The sequence below is a fragment of the Tauraco erythrolophus genome, chromosome 2 (genome assembly GCF_009769465.1).
Source record: "Tauraco erythrolophus isolate bTauEry1 chromosome 2, bTauEry1.pri, whole genome shotgun sequence".
In the NCBI taxonomy this organism is placed as follows: Eukaryota; Metazoa; Chordata; class Aves; order Musophagiformes; family Musophagidae; genus Tauraco; species Tauraco erythrolophus.
Window position 1 is genome coordinate 107,469,655 of NC_141466.1, and position 15,644 is coordinate 107,485,298.

At 42.1% G+C, this 15,644-nt stretch overlaps 1 protein-coding gene across 4 annotated transcripts in view; it reads left to right on the top strand.

The window, feature by feature from the left end:
- Positions 1-3,592: 3,592 nt before the first annotated feature.
- Positions 3,593-15,644, top strand: part of PPP2R5A (protein phosphatase 2 regulatory subunit B'alpha) — a 45,197-nt gene continuing 33,145 nt past the window's right edge. For 3 of the 4 annotated variants that reach the window (XM_086631708.1, XM_086631707.1, XM_086631709.1), the window contains exon 1: positions 3,722-3,914. In XM_086631708.1, the coding sequence (XP_086487834.1) occupies positions 3,764-3,914 (151 nt within the window). In that variant the 5' untranslated portion in view covers positions 3,722-3,763. Of the gene's footprint in view, positions 3,915-15,644 lie in introns of all 4 variants that reach the window. The other variant, XM_086631710.1, reaches the window with a different exon arrangement.

Consider the following 15,644-nt stretch of genomic DNA (forward strand, 5'->3'; position numbering starts at 1 on the left):
AAATGGGTGCAGAAGAAAATGACAGCTGTTGGAGGGCAGGCAGGAACAGAGGAACACACTGATACAGGGTCTGGGCCTTAGCACTCTCTCAACAGAAGCTGTGGGCCATGAAGTGAAATGCACATTAATCAGGTAAGGATTTCCTTTACTGCAACAAATACGTGAGTTGGCAGTTTAAAGGACAAGTGCCTAAAGACTGCCATTTTGTCTGTGAAATCAATTTTGTAACATATTAAAAAAAATAGAAAGTCTACAAGAAAGATAACAGTATATTACACTTGTCCCCTATCATTTCCAGATATGCTGTATCCAGAATTGAATCCAAAGTATGCAGAAAATAACTCTCTTAGAATACTCTCCATCTATTTCCAAACAGTAAAGAATATTTCAACAGAAGCAAAAAAGACGGCAGATACACAAGTAATCATACATTAAACAGTTAGTAGAAATTGTGTTGATAGAGGAAAGGAAAAAGACTTCGACACTCTTAGGTTTTCTTTTATGTTCACATAAAGCTACAACCTACGCTTGGGTTTTGATTTAGGTAAAAATTAAACGCTAACTCACAAAGGCATTTGTCCTGGTTTTAGCTGGGACAGAGTTAGCTCTTCTTATTAGCAGCTAGAAGAGCTCCGTGTTTTGGTTTTACTCAGAGGCTCGCTCTGAGAAGAATGTTGATAGCAAGCTGATGTTTGTAGTTGGCACTGAGGTCTCAAAGACTTTTCAGCTTGCCGCGTTCTTGCCAGTGTGCAGGAGCACAACGGGATAGGGGGGAGCATGGCCGGGACAAGGGGGCCATGATTCCCCTTGTGATTTGTGGTGGAACTTAAGATTGAAGCCAAACTGACCAGTTAGTATTCCATATCATGCAGCGTCATGCCCAGTATAAAAGTGAGGGTCAGCCGAAAAGAAGGTCTTTTTGCCCTTCCGGGACTCTCACTTTTGGACTCTCAGAGTGCTTTCTCTCTTGCTCGCTCTCTATTTCGGGCCTCCCGTTCATCCGGGATTGCAGTATCGGGATTTATCTGTTTCAGGATCATTAGTTCAGGAAAAGACAGGCCTTGGTCAAGGGGTGGTGAGCAATTACACTGTACATCACTCGTTTGTATGTATTTATCCTTGTACGTATCCATACATATATATATTGGTAGTAGTAAATTGTTCTTATCTCAACCCACGGGTCTTTTTTCTTTTTCTTCGATTCTCTCCCTCATCCCCGGGGGTGGGGGAGGGCGACTGTGTAGGGTTTGGTTGCCGGAGCAGCCTAACCCACGACAGCATTTAAAAAACATGTATGGTTACCTTACAGTATTTATGTTCTACCACAGCTACTGAAACTTGAGTGTGTATTTAAACTACTCTACAAACACTTATTTGCTGAATTGGTACCTAAAACTATGCAGTAAGAAGAAAGGTGCTGATGTGCATAAAACTTATCTCTACGTGAATCACTACAAGCCAAGGCATCCCGCGTTTGCAGTTCAAAACGAGAGCTGTTCGTAAATGGAAACGGCACTGGGAAGAAGTCAGACTTCAACGCCGCCACGTACTGCACGTGCAATCATGATTTTCATACGCTGCAGCAGTCGCCGTTGTCATTTCTCACAGCCTAACTTCAGCTCGAACCACACAAACTGTGCAACACAGAGGAATTAGTAACTCTGTAAAATTTCACTCCTGGAAAGTTAAGCACGTGCTTGTTGCAGGCAACTTTGTGCTTCCAGCCCGCAAAATGAGACTGTGACTCAGTGTGAGAAAGTCAAAACACCATGGTAACACAGACTCCTAAGAGCCGAATCCATACAGAGATGCAAGGAAGGCAAAAAACGTTGAGGTGCCAGAAAAAAAAGAAGCCAGAAGCACTTGGAAGATGGCATAAAACACATTGGCACGCTGTCGTGACGCCAAGCTCGCGCCGCTCACGGTTAAACACCCTTTTAGCAGCTTCTCCCGTGAGGAGCATCTCCAGGTACGGAGTGCGGCTCCTAACGGCTTGCTGGAAGACTCAAGCGCGACTGCCGTTTTCCCAGCAGCTCCAGCACCGCCAGGCAAGCCCCCACCCTGCCTCGCAGCCCTCACCCCGCTGGGCACACCGGAGCCGGCATCCCCGGCTCGCTCAGCGCGCCCACGTCCCGGCCCCACGGGCGGAGGCACGCCTCGGACTCCGGGGGAGGCCCCCAGTTAGAGCTGGGAATGCCGCCCTCTCTCCACGCACCTTCTCCCTCTTTTCGCACCCCTCCCCTCACAGTCCAAAACCCGGGTGGGGCAGGGCGCCCGCGGCGGGAAGAGGGCCGCCGCCCGGGACCCCGGCTGCACCTCCTCCCCCCACGCTGGTCTCGCCGACGGCTCCCATCTCCACAGAAGTGGCAGCGAGTGAGCTTGGGCTGGGCAAGGAGAAAAGGCCTTCGCCGCCCGCCGCGGCCAGGGGCGGCTCGGTAACGGGGTGCCCACCATCGCCACTCCACCGCTCGCCGCTTCCCTCGGCCGGCCTCCCGACCGCCCCCCTCCACCTTCCCCAGCATGGATTGGCCAATGCCCACTCCACCCGCCATCTCCACCCCTTCCCCTTCTCTCGCGGCGTACGTCCGTCAGGAAAACCCCACCCACCTCCGCTCCCCTCCTCTCGGTTGGAGAAGCCTGCTGTCAATCACGCCGTCCCCGGTGCGCGTCCCGGCTCCCGCGTCCTCCTCAAAGCCCTGCGCGGAGCGGGGGGGGAGGGTGTTCCACCATCGTCTCTTCTCATTGGCTGTTCGGCGCCGTCAATCACTCAGCGCCTCCAGCAACGGCCGCTCCTCTCGCCCCTTCTTGCCCCTCTTGGCGGTCGCCCTCGCCCCGCCCCTTTCCCCTCCTTCCTCCGCTCAACTCCACTCGCTCCAAGTTGTGCGGCCGACCGTCCGCCGGCTGCGGGGCTCTGGTGGCGCGGCCGCGGCGGGCGGAGACACCCGTGGCGGCCCCCGGCGGAGCAGGAGGAGGGGGCAAGATGACGGCGGAGGCGCGGGGAGCACCCGGCGGCGGTTGAAGGCGGAGAAGGGGCGTGTGGAAGCGAGCGACTGGGGAGCGCGGAGTGGAAGCCGCCTCCTCGGCGAGCTCGGCCCAGGGGCGAGTCCGGCCGATGACAGCGGGCTCGGCACAGGCTGGTGCAGGCGAGCCCGGCTGAGGGGGACGTGGAGCGAACGAAGCGGGAGCGCGGCAGCGGCGCCGCCGAGCCCGGCCCGGCCCGGCCCGCGGCGGCTCGTGTCGCGCCTGCCCTGAGGAAGAGCGGGAGCCCGGTCCCGTCCGTCTCCCCCCCGCCCCTTCTTCACCGCAGGAAAGTTTTGCGCCCGCCCGCCCCGCCGGGCAAAAGTTGTTGTTGGGTTTATTTGTTTTTGTCTTTCTTCTTCCGCTCCCCCGGCGGCCGCCGCTCTCCTCCGCCTCCCTGGCAGCCGGCTCCGCGCGGACGGGACACTCCGAGGGAAGCAGGAACTGAGCAGCCAGGCGGCCGCCCGGACCCAGGAGACTCCCCAGCGCCGCGCAGCCCGCACCGCCGCCGCCTCCCTCGCTGCTGGGACGCCAGCCCTCTCCTCCCCTTTTCCCGTCGGTGTAGTGTGCGCGGGCGGGCGTGAGGACAGGGAGGACTTGTTTTGGTTTTGTTGGTTTGTGTTTTTTTGTTGTTCTTTTTTTTTTTTTTTTTTTTAAGCCCTTATTTTGCCCGCCCGCTTCTCCCTCCGCTTTAATATATGCTTCTGGAGAGCGACGTCCCCCCGCGCCGCCTCACCGCCCAGCCATGTCGGCGGCCATCTCTGCCGCGGAGAAAGTGGATGGCTTCACACGGAAATCGGTGCGCAAGGCTCAGAGGCAGAAGCGCTCGCAGGGCTCCTCGCAGTTCCGCAGCCAGAGCAGCCAGGTGGAGCTCTCGCCGCTGCCCCAGCTCAAAGGTACCGCCTGTCGTCCTTCCCACTGCTCCTCCTGTGCACCCTCAGCCCTCCGGCTACAGGTGCCGGTGCCCTTGGCTGCCCGGGGCAGCCTCTGCTGACACCGCTTTGCCTGCCCCGCGCTGCCCTGTCGCCGCCTGCCCTGGCTTGTCCCCTTTCCCCGCACCCTCTGCCCTTTAGCCGTGTCCTCCTCTGCTCCCGGTGCTTTCCAGGTAGGGACTCGGCAGGAGTAATTCTGTGCCGGGATGGGCTCGCTTCCCCTGCTCGTGTAAACAAGTGTCGTACAGGTCGGTTCTCGTCTACTGCCCCGAGGACTGACTCCTCTGACTCGCCACCCCTTTTCTGGGTAATTTAGGAGTAAGTGTTGGGCGGGCAGGTGTGCTTCTTGAGGGCTTACTGCGGAAAACGCAGACGGTAAGTTGAGTTTAGGAGTGCAGGGAATTGAGCGCTAAAACCCAGGAGCGAGTGGTGGCTCCTCCCACGGGGAGCTTTTGTAAAGAGGGAACTCTGTGCCTATGGCATAATATCCTGAGTTACCGGAGAGCGTTTGGCTTTGGTTTATTTGTTCCTTCCCATCGCTTTTGGATAGTGTTTGAATGGTGTTTTGCCAGTCTTATTTTAATGATCAGGAGTTGCTTCAGAGACCTTCTGTGTAGCGCTGTATGCGAACACTCACAAGTGAATGAAAATTGTAGGTGCTGGCATCTCTGACATTGAAATAGTGAAGATTTTGTCTTTTGTACTGGAGCTGAAATCTGAAAAGACTCAGTTCTTTAGATTACAAAAAAGAAACGAAAGTTCATTGCAACCTTCTACACCTTTGAACATCAAAATAAATTTCTCTGTATTTCTTCTTTTGAAAATTACAAAAATAGTTATTAGGCAGAGAACGTAAACTTGTTATTAAAGTATTTGACAGGGACCTGAACAATAAGGAAGTGATACTACCTTAACATGACCCAGCATATTAATTTTACTTCTACCAGTGTTAAAGTCTTAAAAGTTTTTGAAGCTGCATCATATGGTGGAAAAAATCTCTGATGATTTGCAGCAAATAGCCAAAATCTGAATGAAATATAGCAAACTTAAAAATATTCCTCGATAGTAAGCAATTTTTTTTGTTTGATTTTTGTGGCTTTTACAGTCATGTCTGTAGTATTTCAAGACTTTTTTTTTTCCTACTCTTCAGTGGTAGATGTGCATGAACCATGAAACTGGCTATTAGCAGAAATGTTATTAAACGCAAATAAGTTTGGGCAGTAGAATAAGACGAGGATTTTTTTTTTTTTAGCGTGTTTGTTGCAGCAGCCTCGGGTGTTACTTTTAACAACAGCAGGGGTGTTCTTGCTGCTTGTTTTGGGCTTTCTTTTCTCTGAAGTTGTGTCCTGCCTTGATATGTTAGTTTGATTTGATGGGTTTATAACTGGAATAATTTACTTGAAATCAAGATTTAGTTTCTGCTATTCACGTGCTGTTTAGACAGTATATTTTCCTCAGAGATCATTTTTATAAAACCACACTGAGACCTTGTAGAAGCACTTGGTAAATATCGCACATAGGTGGCAGACTTCAGAAAGTTTGAGTCCTGATCCAGGAAACAGTTAAACATACATACTTTATGCAGAGAGTAATTGCAGCTTAAATCAGCAAAATATCCAAGTTTGTTCTTTGCTGAGCTGGGACTTTAATATTAAATTTTTAACTCTGCATGATTAAGTCTTATAGTTTTGTGAGTGCAGTTTTACAGCTTTTTACTTTTAACACAGAGAAATTCTGCATGGCATCAGCAGCTCAGATGTTTGGAAATTTGAGGCCGTAAACTGTCAGAGGAATTTCTTCAGTTATGCAGAGTTCTATAGTAGTTTGAGTTGCCTTAAATTCTTAAAGGAAAATCACATCTGTCTTTATGCTTATGATTTAAAGACTTGCCCTCTAAACCTACTTCAGAACATAAGTTGTGGTCAAAATGTACTTTTATGTGTTATAGTATCCCAACTAGCTAGTTAGTAGAAAGTTGGGCAACCCTCTACTGCATGTTTTCTCCCTTCCGTTTGTGATGTTAGGTTTGTCCTGAACGTAGCTATGGACATAGGATGACTCCTCTCCATCTGCTTGAGCCTTCCTCTCTCCCTTCCTCTCTTGAACCTTCCCTGCCCCCCAAACAAAAAAAAAAAGGTTTCTAGAAGAAAAGCGTTTGCTCTCTCTGTACATGTATCATTTTGTAAAACTTCTTGTTCTAATCACACCTGTCTTGGGAAGATGAAGCTTTGCTTTATTCTTTAAAGCCAATATGGAATTCAGTAACAGTTGTGATGCTGCCAGTGTAGTATCATCTACAGAGTAGTAGCCAGTGTTCCCAGGGAGGGGCTGAAATATGAAAGTGCAGACATTATACTGATGCCTAAGAGTGCTCAGCATACGCTTATGAAACTAGATTAAGGCTTTTTGCTTTTCCAGATATCTTCAAAAAAATGGTTAAATCTGAAGTGTTTGAAGCCTGTATTGTGAGGAAAGTAGTGTTTTGTAGATGAAAAGGCAGTTTGGTGTTATGCTGCTGTAAAATATTTTGTCTTGTTCATAGTTACTGTCTTGTTTTATCACTTTTAAGAAAAAATATTCTAAAATAAGTATAAACAGTATTCTGAAACTCTCCAATAGGTTCGTCAGACTGACCTAAAATACTGCTATCTATTTTACTGGACGGAGAGATGTTCCAGAATAAAAATAAAAACTACCCATCCAGTTTAAAAAGTACCTTCTTGGGGAGATAGTATTGTGGGTTTTTTTTCCCTCTTATCTAGGGACTGTTTGTTTGCCACTGAAATGGCCAGAGTGGATTGTGTAACACGCTTTCATAGCTGTTTGAAAGCCTGTAGACAGATAATCTTAAAAGTGCATATTTCTGGAGTTAATTGTGCTGCTGCTGTGTATTACCAGAACTCCTTAATTTGACTGCATATAGTATTGCTGGTAGGAAAAGAAATATATCTGTAAATAGTAGGTATCAGTCTCAAATAGTATATACTCTTTACTTTGGAGGTTTTGTTGGAGGAGTGAGATTGAGAGGAGGGGCAGCAAGATTGTGTGTTGTCATTAACATTCAGCTTATTTCTGTGTGTGATGATATCTGTTGTTTTTAGATAAAAGCTCAGCAAAAGCCTGACTGATGTCAGGCTGCATAAAATAAATTAGTAATGTATTCTTCAGTTAAGTTAGCAGGTTTCTGATGTGTTTTGTTATTCAGGAGAATGTCCGTTTTGCTGTATTATTTGAAAGCTGGATAAGAAATACTGAAGACCTAGTGACTATTTAAAAGAAAAAGAAAACACATGTTAAACCTGTCAGAGGTTGAAGTTGCTTTTCTCTTTCCCCCATCCTTTTCATTTTGTTACTTTATAGTTTACATAATACAAATCCTTTCAAAAATCTGCAGCCAAAATAACGTGTTGGTTAACAGCAGGATTTTATCACTTCGTGGACAATTCTGAGAGTGTTTTTTTAAAGAAATCTGGCAAAGGAAGTGTTATTTTTAACATCTTAAGAGGTAGTTTTGTCTCAATAGCAGGTCATTTTAAAAGACTGTAATAGCACATGCAGTTACGTTCATTTTTGAAAGAGAGAGATACAACTTGACTTTGGAACCTGATCTGACTCATTACAGTAAAAGTATGCATCCTTGTTATTGTCATTTTTATTACAGTAAAAGTATGCATTCTTGTTATTGTCATTTTTGGTTGAAACATGTAAAAATACAGGTGGCAAATGGTGAATAGAAAACACAACTTGTTCCTTTTACTTACACAGTTAATATAGTCTGTCAGGCTGTAAAGCAAATATACCTTTTTTTTTTTTCTTCCCTGTGTACCAAACATGTCAAGTGCAGCTGGAATGAATACACTTCCTGATGCTTTTCTGTGATCTTCTCAATAGTGAATATCTGTTGGGAAAGATGCATGTCACTGCAGGCTTATTTCCTATATCATGCTCAGAGAGCAAATATTTGAAAAGAAATTCTTAGTATTCACTTCCAAATTAAATGTCTCCCCACAGAGAAGACTCTGCCCCTTACAGCAGAACTGGAAAGTTATCCAAGAATCTTTCAACCATAGGCTAGTGATGATTGTAACAGTCTCTGTGGGGCTGAGAGTCACAGTGATGAAGTATACTGGAATAAGACGTTTTTAAGAAGATCTTCCAATGTGTAGTTTCAACATTCAAATGTAGGGTTTAAAATAGGTGTTAACAATAGTATTTCTCTACTTAAACCCTTGAGAGAGAGCTTGGATTTGACTGAGAACCAGGAGCTGTCTTCAAGCTAAGATTTTGTGGAAATGCTACAGGAAGGCCTAATAAGCTTGCTTATGGGTAAAATTTTAATGGTATTAAATCTGTCAAGGTCGGTTCAAACCTTAAACTTTGAATGTTTTGAGTCATATAGTGTGTGTTTCAGAGTGACAAAAATAAGTGGAGTTAAAAACAACTGAAAGGAATCATCTTCTTATATTAATGTGAAGTTGCCTTTGCTCCTCAAAGGAAAATATCTTTCAAAAATTTTAGAATAGTTTACTACAGCTTTAATAAATATTTGTAAGTGAAATGACACTATTTTGTCTCAGATTTGCACTTTTTTTTTGTCCTTCATGATTTGTTATTTCCTCTTCTGTAGTTCTGTACCTTTTGTTTTCCATATCCCTTGCAACTATGATCTTCTTGGGTGAGTTTTTCCTTGAGTGACAATCTTTATTTCAGATGAGGAATGAGGATATTTTATGAGGAATTTAGGTTTCACCTTTATGTATAATCTCAGCACAGTGTACTATAAACTTCTGTTTAGTGAAGTTACAATCTTGAGAAATAGAGAACCTATGATAGCTGAAGAAGCTTTAAGATTTTTTTTTAAATATTCTAATGCAGTTCCATGAAAAATGGGCTCTTTAATTTTTTTTCTATATTAAGGAACTGTTCCTAGTTTATGGATTGGAACATTTAGTCTTTTAATTCTTAACAAATTGACCTTTTTTTATCCTTAGACTTGAATTTTTGGTCTTAGAATATACTTCCATCAAGAGCAACTCCTAAATATAGAGCCTATTGACAGTCTTCACATGAACTTTTCTATTTAAATCTTTAACATCTTCTGTGTGCCAGCCTAGTATCAGATTTCTTTTTCCATATTCGTTGCTTTCTTGTTTAGTCAGATATTAGTTTTGCAGGTGCTGAATTTAATGTTAGTTGCTGTAGGAAATTCAAATAGTATTACTTATTGCTCCAGGTTATCTGATCAAAAGAAGATTACTTCAATGTACAGACTTATTTTTTTAAGTATCTATCTTAAAATCATTCAGTGCTTTTGAAAAGGTGTCATACCAACAGTTCTGGACAGATTAATATTCTGTTTAAGCATAGAAGGGATATGTGTGGTCTTCCTACAAAAAAAGACACCTCCCTTGGGAAAGGTATAAAATTCGGCTTCTATGCCATTGTAGTCTTGTTTTAATCTAGCAGGCTAAAATTATATTTATAGTTTCATAACAGTGTGTGGATTTCGAAGGTTGGAACCACAGCCTAGCTAGATGAATAGGTAGTAAATAATGTCTGTTGTATAAGACTCCCTTGGCAAAATGCTCTAGGATAAACTGGACAGTGACAGCTTCTTTTAATGTCTGAATCATTGATTTTTTTTTTTTATCAGAGTCACTGAACAAGTTTCTGTTAAGTTTTGCTGAGATCATGGCCAACAAAGTATGTTGTCTACAAGATGCCTATTTCATAGTACACTTTTGACTTAAAGGCAGAGCTTGTCATACTTTAGGTTGCCTACAATTTTCCTTCACAAGACCTTATTCTCAGCTGCTTACAGCATTGCCGAACTGTTTGAACCGAAGTTTTCCACGCCAAGTATGGACAGTTTTATTCGGAACTGCTCCTCAGGCTAATTTTCTTAGTTTCAGCAAAAACAGTTCAAACTGCTTCTATGACGAGAGTAAAAATAAATTGTATATTGTCAATATTAAAAAAAAAAAAGAATAAATCTGTCTTGAGGATTAATGTTTGCTGTACTTTGGAGCTTAGCACATAATTCTTAATGGAAATTGGTGTAATTTGGTCCAAATTCTAAGACATGCTCAGTAGCTGTTGTAGCTCAGTAGCAAGACTGATGATTCAGTATCTACTGTGCAATTCTGTATAGGTACTTCGGTATCTCCTATGCAGCTCTCATCTGCTATGCTCTGTGATGGTACTATGCATGGCTTTTTCTTTGGTTTTCTTGCCTGTAGTACAGCTAGGCACATCAGCTAAGTGTATGGAAAACTTGTATTTTTCGGAAAGTAAGAACCTAGAAGTGTATTACAGGTGAGGGGACGGTATGGAAGTGGTGGGCTGATTAGAGAAGGCATAAGCTAGCTCCTCTCCAGTAGCTGCAGTAAGCTCAGGATTTAGAGATACATTGTTCCTGTTGACTGTGAACTTTCTGAAAATGTTTCTTATCGTGTTCTCTTCTAGTTTCTTCATAGTTTTTCATTGCAGACATGGTTTTTGAACTTCCCATGACATTCCTGAAACTTCATGGGCTTAGGGTTTCTGTTCTGCACATCAAGTATTGATTGCAGATAAGTCGGCTCATCAAATGAGAATCTTTACTTGAGAATTTAAAAATGAGGAGAACGTAACTGCAGTGATGATGATTAGAGCATGAAATTCACTTTCAGTCATTGTGTTTAGTAGTACTGCTTCTGACTACTGTATGTTCAGTGGAGATGGAAGTGAAGCTGAGAAAGGCTGGTGAACTGTAGATGCAGGATACTAGGCCTTAGTATTTTAAGGGTATGGTGGCTATGGGAAGAGACAGCAGTCTGATCAGAGTTGTAGGTGACCCGTAGCCTGCTAAAGTAGTAGCGTGTATTGCTGCTCTGAATCTAGTGAAGGGAAAAGGCTATAGTGTGTGTTGTTTTTTTTTTAAATATTGTGCTTTTGTGTTGCCTGGCTACCATTGGGAAAAGATTTATATTTTGTTCTCAAATTTCCTCTCTTTGCTATTGTTTCTCACTATCTTACCAAGCAAAGCTTTGGTGAAATTGGTAGTTTTTGTCAGCTTCATTGGTATGATAGTGTTCAGAAGAGAAATACGAATTTTCCTGTGGAGCTGGGAGGTCAAAGTGTGAGTACTAATAAAAATTATATTTGTGCATTTATATTCAAGAATAGTGCTGCAAAAGGAAAATGTTCTAATTCTAGTAAGCGGTTTTTAAACCCTTGACAATTAAAGGCCTTAAAGCTACTGCCTACTGTAACAGGAAGAATTTCAATATGTTATACAATTCTACTTTTTCAAATTACTGATTAGAAGTTTATATCTGGCACCATCACATGCTTGCAGAGTTGACAAGCTCTGGATAACAGAGGTGAAAGTCCCATGATAGATTTTCTCCGGAGAACTGAAAGAGGAGGTGGAGTGAGTGAGTTGGGAGGGACAATATAGCATGGGCCAGGAAAGCTGATCTGAACAAAAGCTGGAATAAAAAGTCACAGTAATTTGTCTGAATATGAAGATGGAAATAGCTTTATTTCTGCTATTGCTATATTTGAGAGTTATTAGGGTGCATCACTGCATAAACAAGTGAACTTTTAGAAGTGATTCGATAGGTAACTTTGTTTCTGTAGGTGGTTGGTCCTTTAAAAAATAAACCCACAGCTTTTATTTTATTAATTTTTTCCCAAGTAAAATTCTGTGGATAAGTGTAGGGGAGAAAAAATGGGTTTGTTTTTTAAAGTTCCAATTTAGTGTAATTAGGTAAAGCTTTTGAAAAGTGTATGTTTTTATTTTAATTAAAAATTTTATACTCACTTAAAATAAAAGTAGAAGATTGAAGTTCTGTTAAGCAGCATAAATTTGTTTCCACATGTATGTAACAGCACCAGATAGTGAGAATTGAACTTAGGTTTTGAATTATATATGTGAATAAATTTGTGCATTTCAGCATTGTTGGGTTCTGTAGGAAAACAGTCATTGTTATTTTGAGGTGAAAAATTAAGATGCAAATGTCAGAACCCCCTAGAGAGGCATAGGCTGGGTCCTACAGTACAGTCAGGAGGGACAAGATTTGGTGATTTATATTTCTGTGTATTTTCCCTTAACAGTAGGAAACAGGAGCAAAATAAACTCGGTACATCAAAGTGGTGTAAATTGAGTTTAAAAATAGCCAAGAGATTTTGCCAGATAAGAATATACTGAAGTGTAGGATCCTTCGTTACTGAATGCTTGATGTTTACAGTTTTTGATAGGAAGAACGTAACTGCTAAAGTATGGTTAAAATTGCTGAAAAAAAGCAGCTCAGCCTTCTATTTATGAGGCTAAATGCTTAATTAAAGTGAAACGGGTAAAGAGATCCTACAGGCGCTTGAATATTCATCTGCTCGGGATGGTGTGTTCCCATTGAGGTCAGTGTGAATTAGGTCACTGAAATCAGCAGAACCAGGATTTCACCTGTGCTTCCAGTCTAATTTAATCTTAGTTCTTTCTACTGTAACACTTATTGTTATAAAGTATCTCATGGTCTTATCTGTCTGAGAAAACTTTGGGAAATTAAGAAACACTGGTTTAGCCAATTCATAAAGTATATATTTATCTGAGGAATTAGTCCAATATGGTGTAACTTCCACCTGGATTTGCACAGGGATTCAAGGGAAGAGGAGGTTTTTCCTTGGCTTTCGAAAAGCTGAATTGCGTGTTTCCTCTGGCACAGATTTCCTATTAAATTGCTCCCCTATACTTCCCCTTCACACATTTAAAACAGCTAAGTGCTAAAATAACTGCAAAAAGATTTTCTGTACTTCGTGAGGTAATGTTTAACAGCTACCCCTTAGTTTCAAATAAAAGGTATTTTTATATTGCACTCAATGCTAATTTTGCCATGTGAAAATGATACAAGTATTTCTTCTGTTTCTGGGGAAAATACCAATGAACTTGATTTGTAATGTTGACTAGCATTTTCTAGTGTGATGCCAAACTGGAGCAACTTCACCATCTCATTCAAAATTAATTTTATTCTTGGATAAGGTGAGGAAATGACTGGAGAAGAATACAAGTTAATAGATTTTAAAAAAGAATATCCCACACCAGATCCACTTATGGCATACTTCATTATCAATGCTCACTAGTTATAAAATGCAATAATTTCAGTCAGACAAGAGTTTTGTTGTTGTCTTAATAAAAAGGGAACTTATTCAAGTGGTAAATGCAGTTTCTGTCCTTTCAAGCGCTTAAAAGGTGCAAATCAAATTGTGTGGTCTTCTGGTCAAGCACGATGTTTATGTTCCTGTGAATGGAGAATGTTCTTAACACAGTGCTGTGTACTGGGTATTAGCTTATGTTTTTACTGGGTCTGTGCAGCACAGCTTTGTCACCTGCTTTTCAACTGTCTATTCCCTGGTGATGTATGTACAGCTGTTGGGAGGGAGGTGGGCAGTAAAATAGGAAGCAGAGCTATTCAGATTGTTTTTCTTTTAATTTTTAGCAGGGTAGATGTAAAACGGTTTCTTGAGTCTGCCTTGTCTCAACTGAAGGGTTGTTTTCACACGTTCAAAATTACATGTGAAAATCCAAAATTGTATTGAGCACTTACGCTTGAATAAATAGAATTTCTTTAAGAGCAAATGCTTGTGTTGGGGGGAAAAGTATAATTAACAGTTCCTGTGTCAGGAGCAAGCAGCATCATACTGATTGTCCCTTCTGATCTTTTTGATTCGACAGTCTCAGAAACTTAGTCTGTAGTCTCTTTCCCTCTTCAGTCTTGCTGGTGGTTGATTTTCCTGGCACATGGGTGAGTTACCAGGAGTAACATGAGTTGTTGTGTGCCAGCCTCTCTGTAGGTGCTTTCAGCTTGTTGCTATAATACAATGTAACCTGAGTTCGACTTTGAAGAGGGGACCTGTGTATCTACCAGAGACTTTACCTTGACCTTCAATTGCCCTCTTGTTAGAAGAACTTCTTGAAACCATGTATGTTTTATTAATATGAAAGCACTTCAACAAGATACTTTCTTACTGTTTGGAGTCTTGGCTGACTCAAATCTTCATTAAAATCAAGGGCCTTAACATGGTAGTAGCTGGAGACTCTTAGCTATACGAGATTATAAGAAAGTTTTGAAGATGGTAGAAACAATCTAGGCAGACTTGCAGTTTAGCATCACTGCAAGGAGCCTATGACGGAATTTGTGACAGATGTTAGATCAGCATAGGCTTTTCTTATTTTCTACACTGATTTGCTAAGGTCAACTGCTGGCCATGTGGAGTGGCAGATAAGACTATCTGAACAAACAATATGTTACTGTATGGAAGAAAGCTTTCCAGGACTACTTTCAGTAAATAACTTAAACTATAGCCTAGACTTTGTAACTAACTTTGTAAACCACAATGCTGCATGTGAATAAAAGTCATTGTTAATTGTTATCCTCGTCTACTTGTACTTCTAATGCATGATTTCTTTTTTTTATTTATTTTTCTTGCCTGGCAAGTATCACAGAATCTTAAATCCAGAGTGTTCTATGAGCAAAACTTGTGATTTCTTAGCTATTTCAAAAGAAAATGGAGAATTGGTTTGGATTGTGGTATGACTTTTAGCAGGTTAGTTGTTTTTGGCAGTTTTAATTTGACTTTGCACAACTGGTTGGAGAAAAGTGTACATTAGTTTGGATAAAACACGTGCTATGGGGATAGTTGGGCAAGTAGGGTGTCACAGTGTATTTTTGAAGTATTGTTCATGTTAATCTCTTGGTCATCAGGCAGGGCTTACACTATCTGCAAAATAGTTTACCTATTAGTGGAAGTGCAGCAGAAGCTCAGCTCATTATCTTGATTGCTCCTTTGTAGTCCCTTTTATTTCTAAAATGGAAAGGTTAAGTGTTAATATGAGCTCACAGGTCCTGGACAGGATTGACCAATGTGCCTTCTGTGCCTTTAGTTCCGTGCCAAGTCTTTGTTTTGGTTATCTGCTATATGCAGTATGAATTTCCTTGTAGTGTAATGTTTTAGAATACTATTCTACTTTGTTGTCTTCCAAACCTCCTTGTCTAGTGAACAAACCTACTACTGCATAGGGGACTGGTTAACTTCTAAAATGTATAAAGTTGTTCTATTTGACTCCCTTATCTGACCTGCAAAGTCAGACCTCTGTTTACGGAAAACACGCAGAGGAACTTACTCAGCCCCTTCCAGAGTTCCAGCAACAGCTGTAGACTTCAGAGTAACAGGTAATTTGAAAATACATGTTGTTGAACTCTGAATAGAGGGGGCAGAGGGAAAACCTGCAACCCTAGTCTATTAAGAAATGGTACCTGTTCCTTAGGGTGGCAGAATTTTTCTATGTGGAAAACCCGAAAACACTGACAAGATTCCTTGGATACCTAAGGTGCTGTGTGAGTACTCATCTGAGTAGCCCCAGCAGTTTCAGTTGGGTTGTTGAGCTGCCAAAAGCTGTAATTGTGGGAACTTCTACGGGTGCATGGAGTTACCAGAGAATGTTATAGACTACCAGAATAGCCAAGTATACTGTGAGATTTTATATAGGGGCTACATTTTTCTTCAAAAAGGAGCTTAAAGGGATTTTTTTTTTTACCCCCCTCCCCCCCAAAAAAAAACCCAACCACCAAACCCAAAGCAAAAAACTAAAATGTAGTATTCAAAAAAAGTAGCAAGCTTAATGTGTAGGTAGGATTTTTCAGTTATCTCATACCT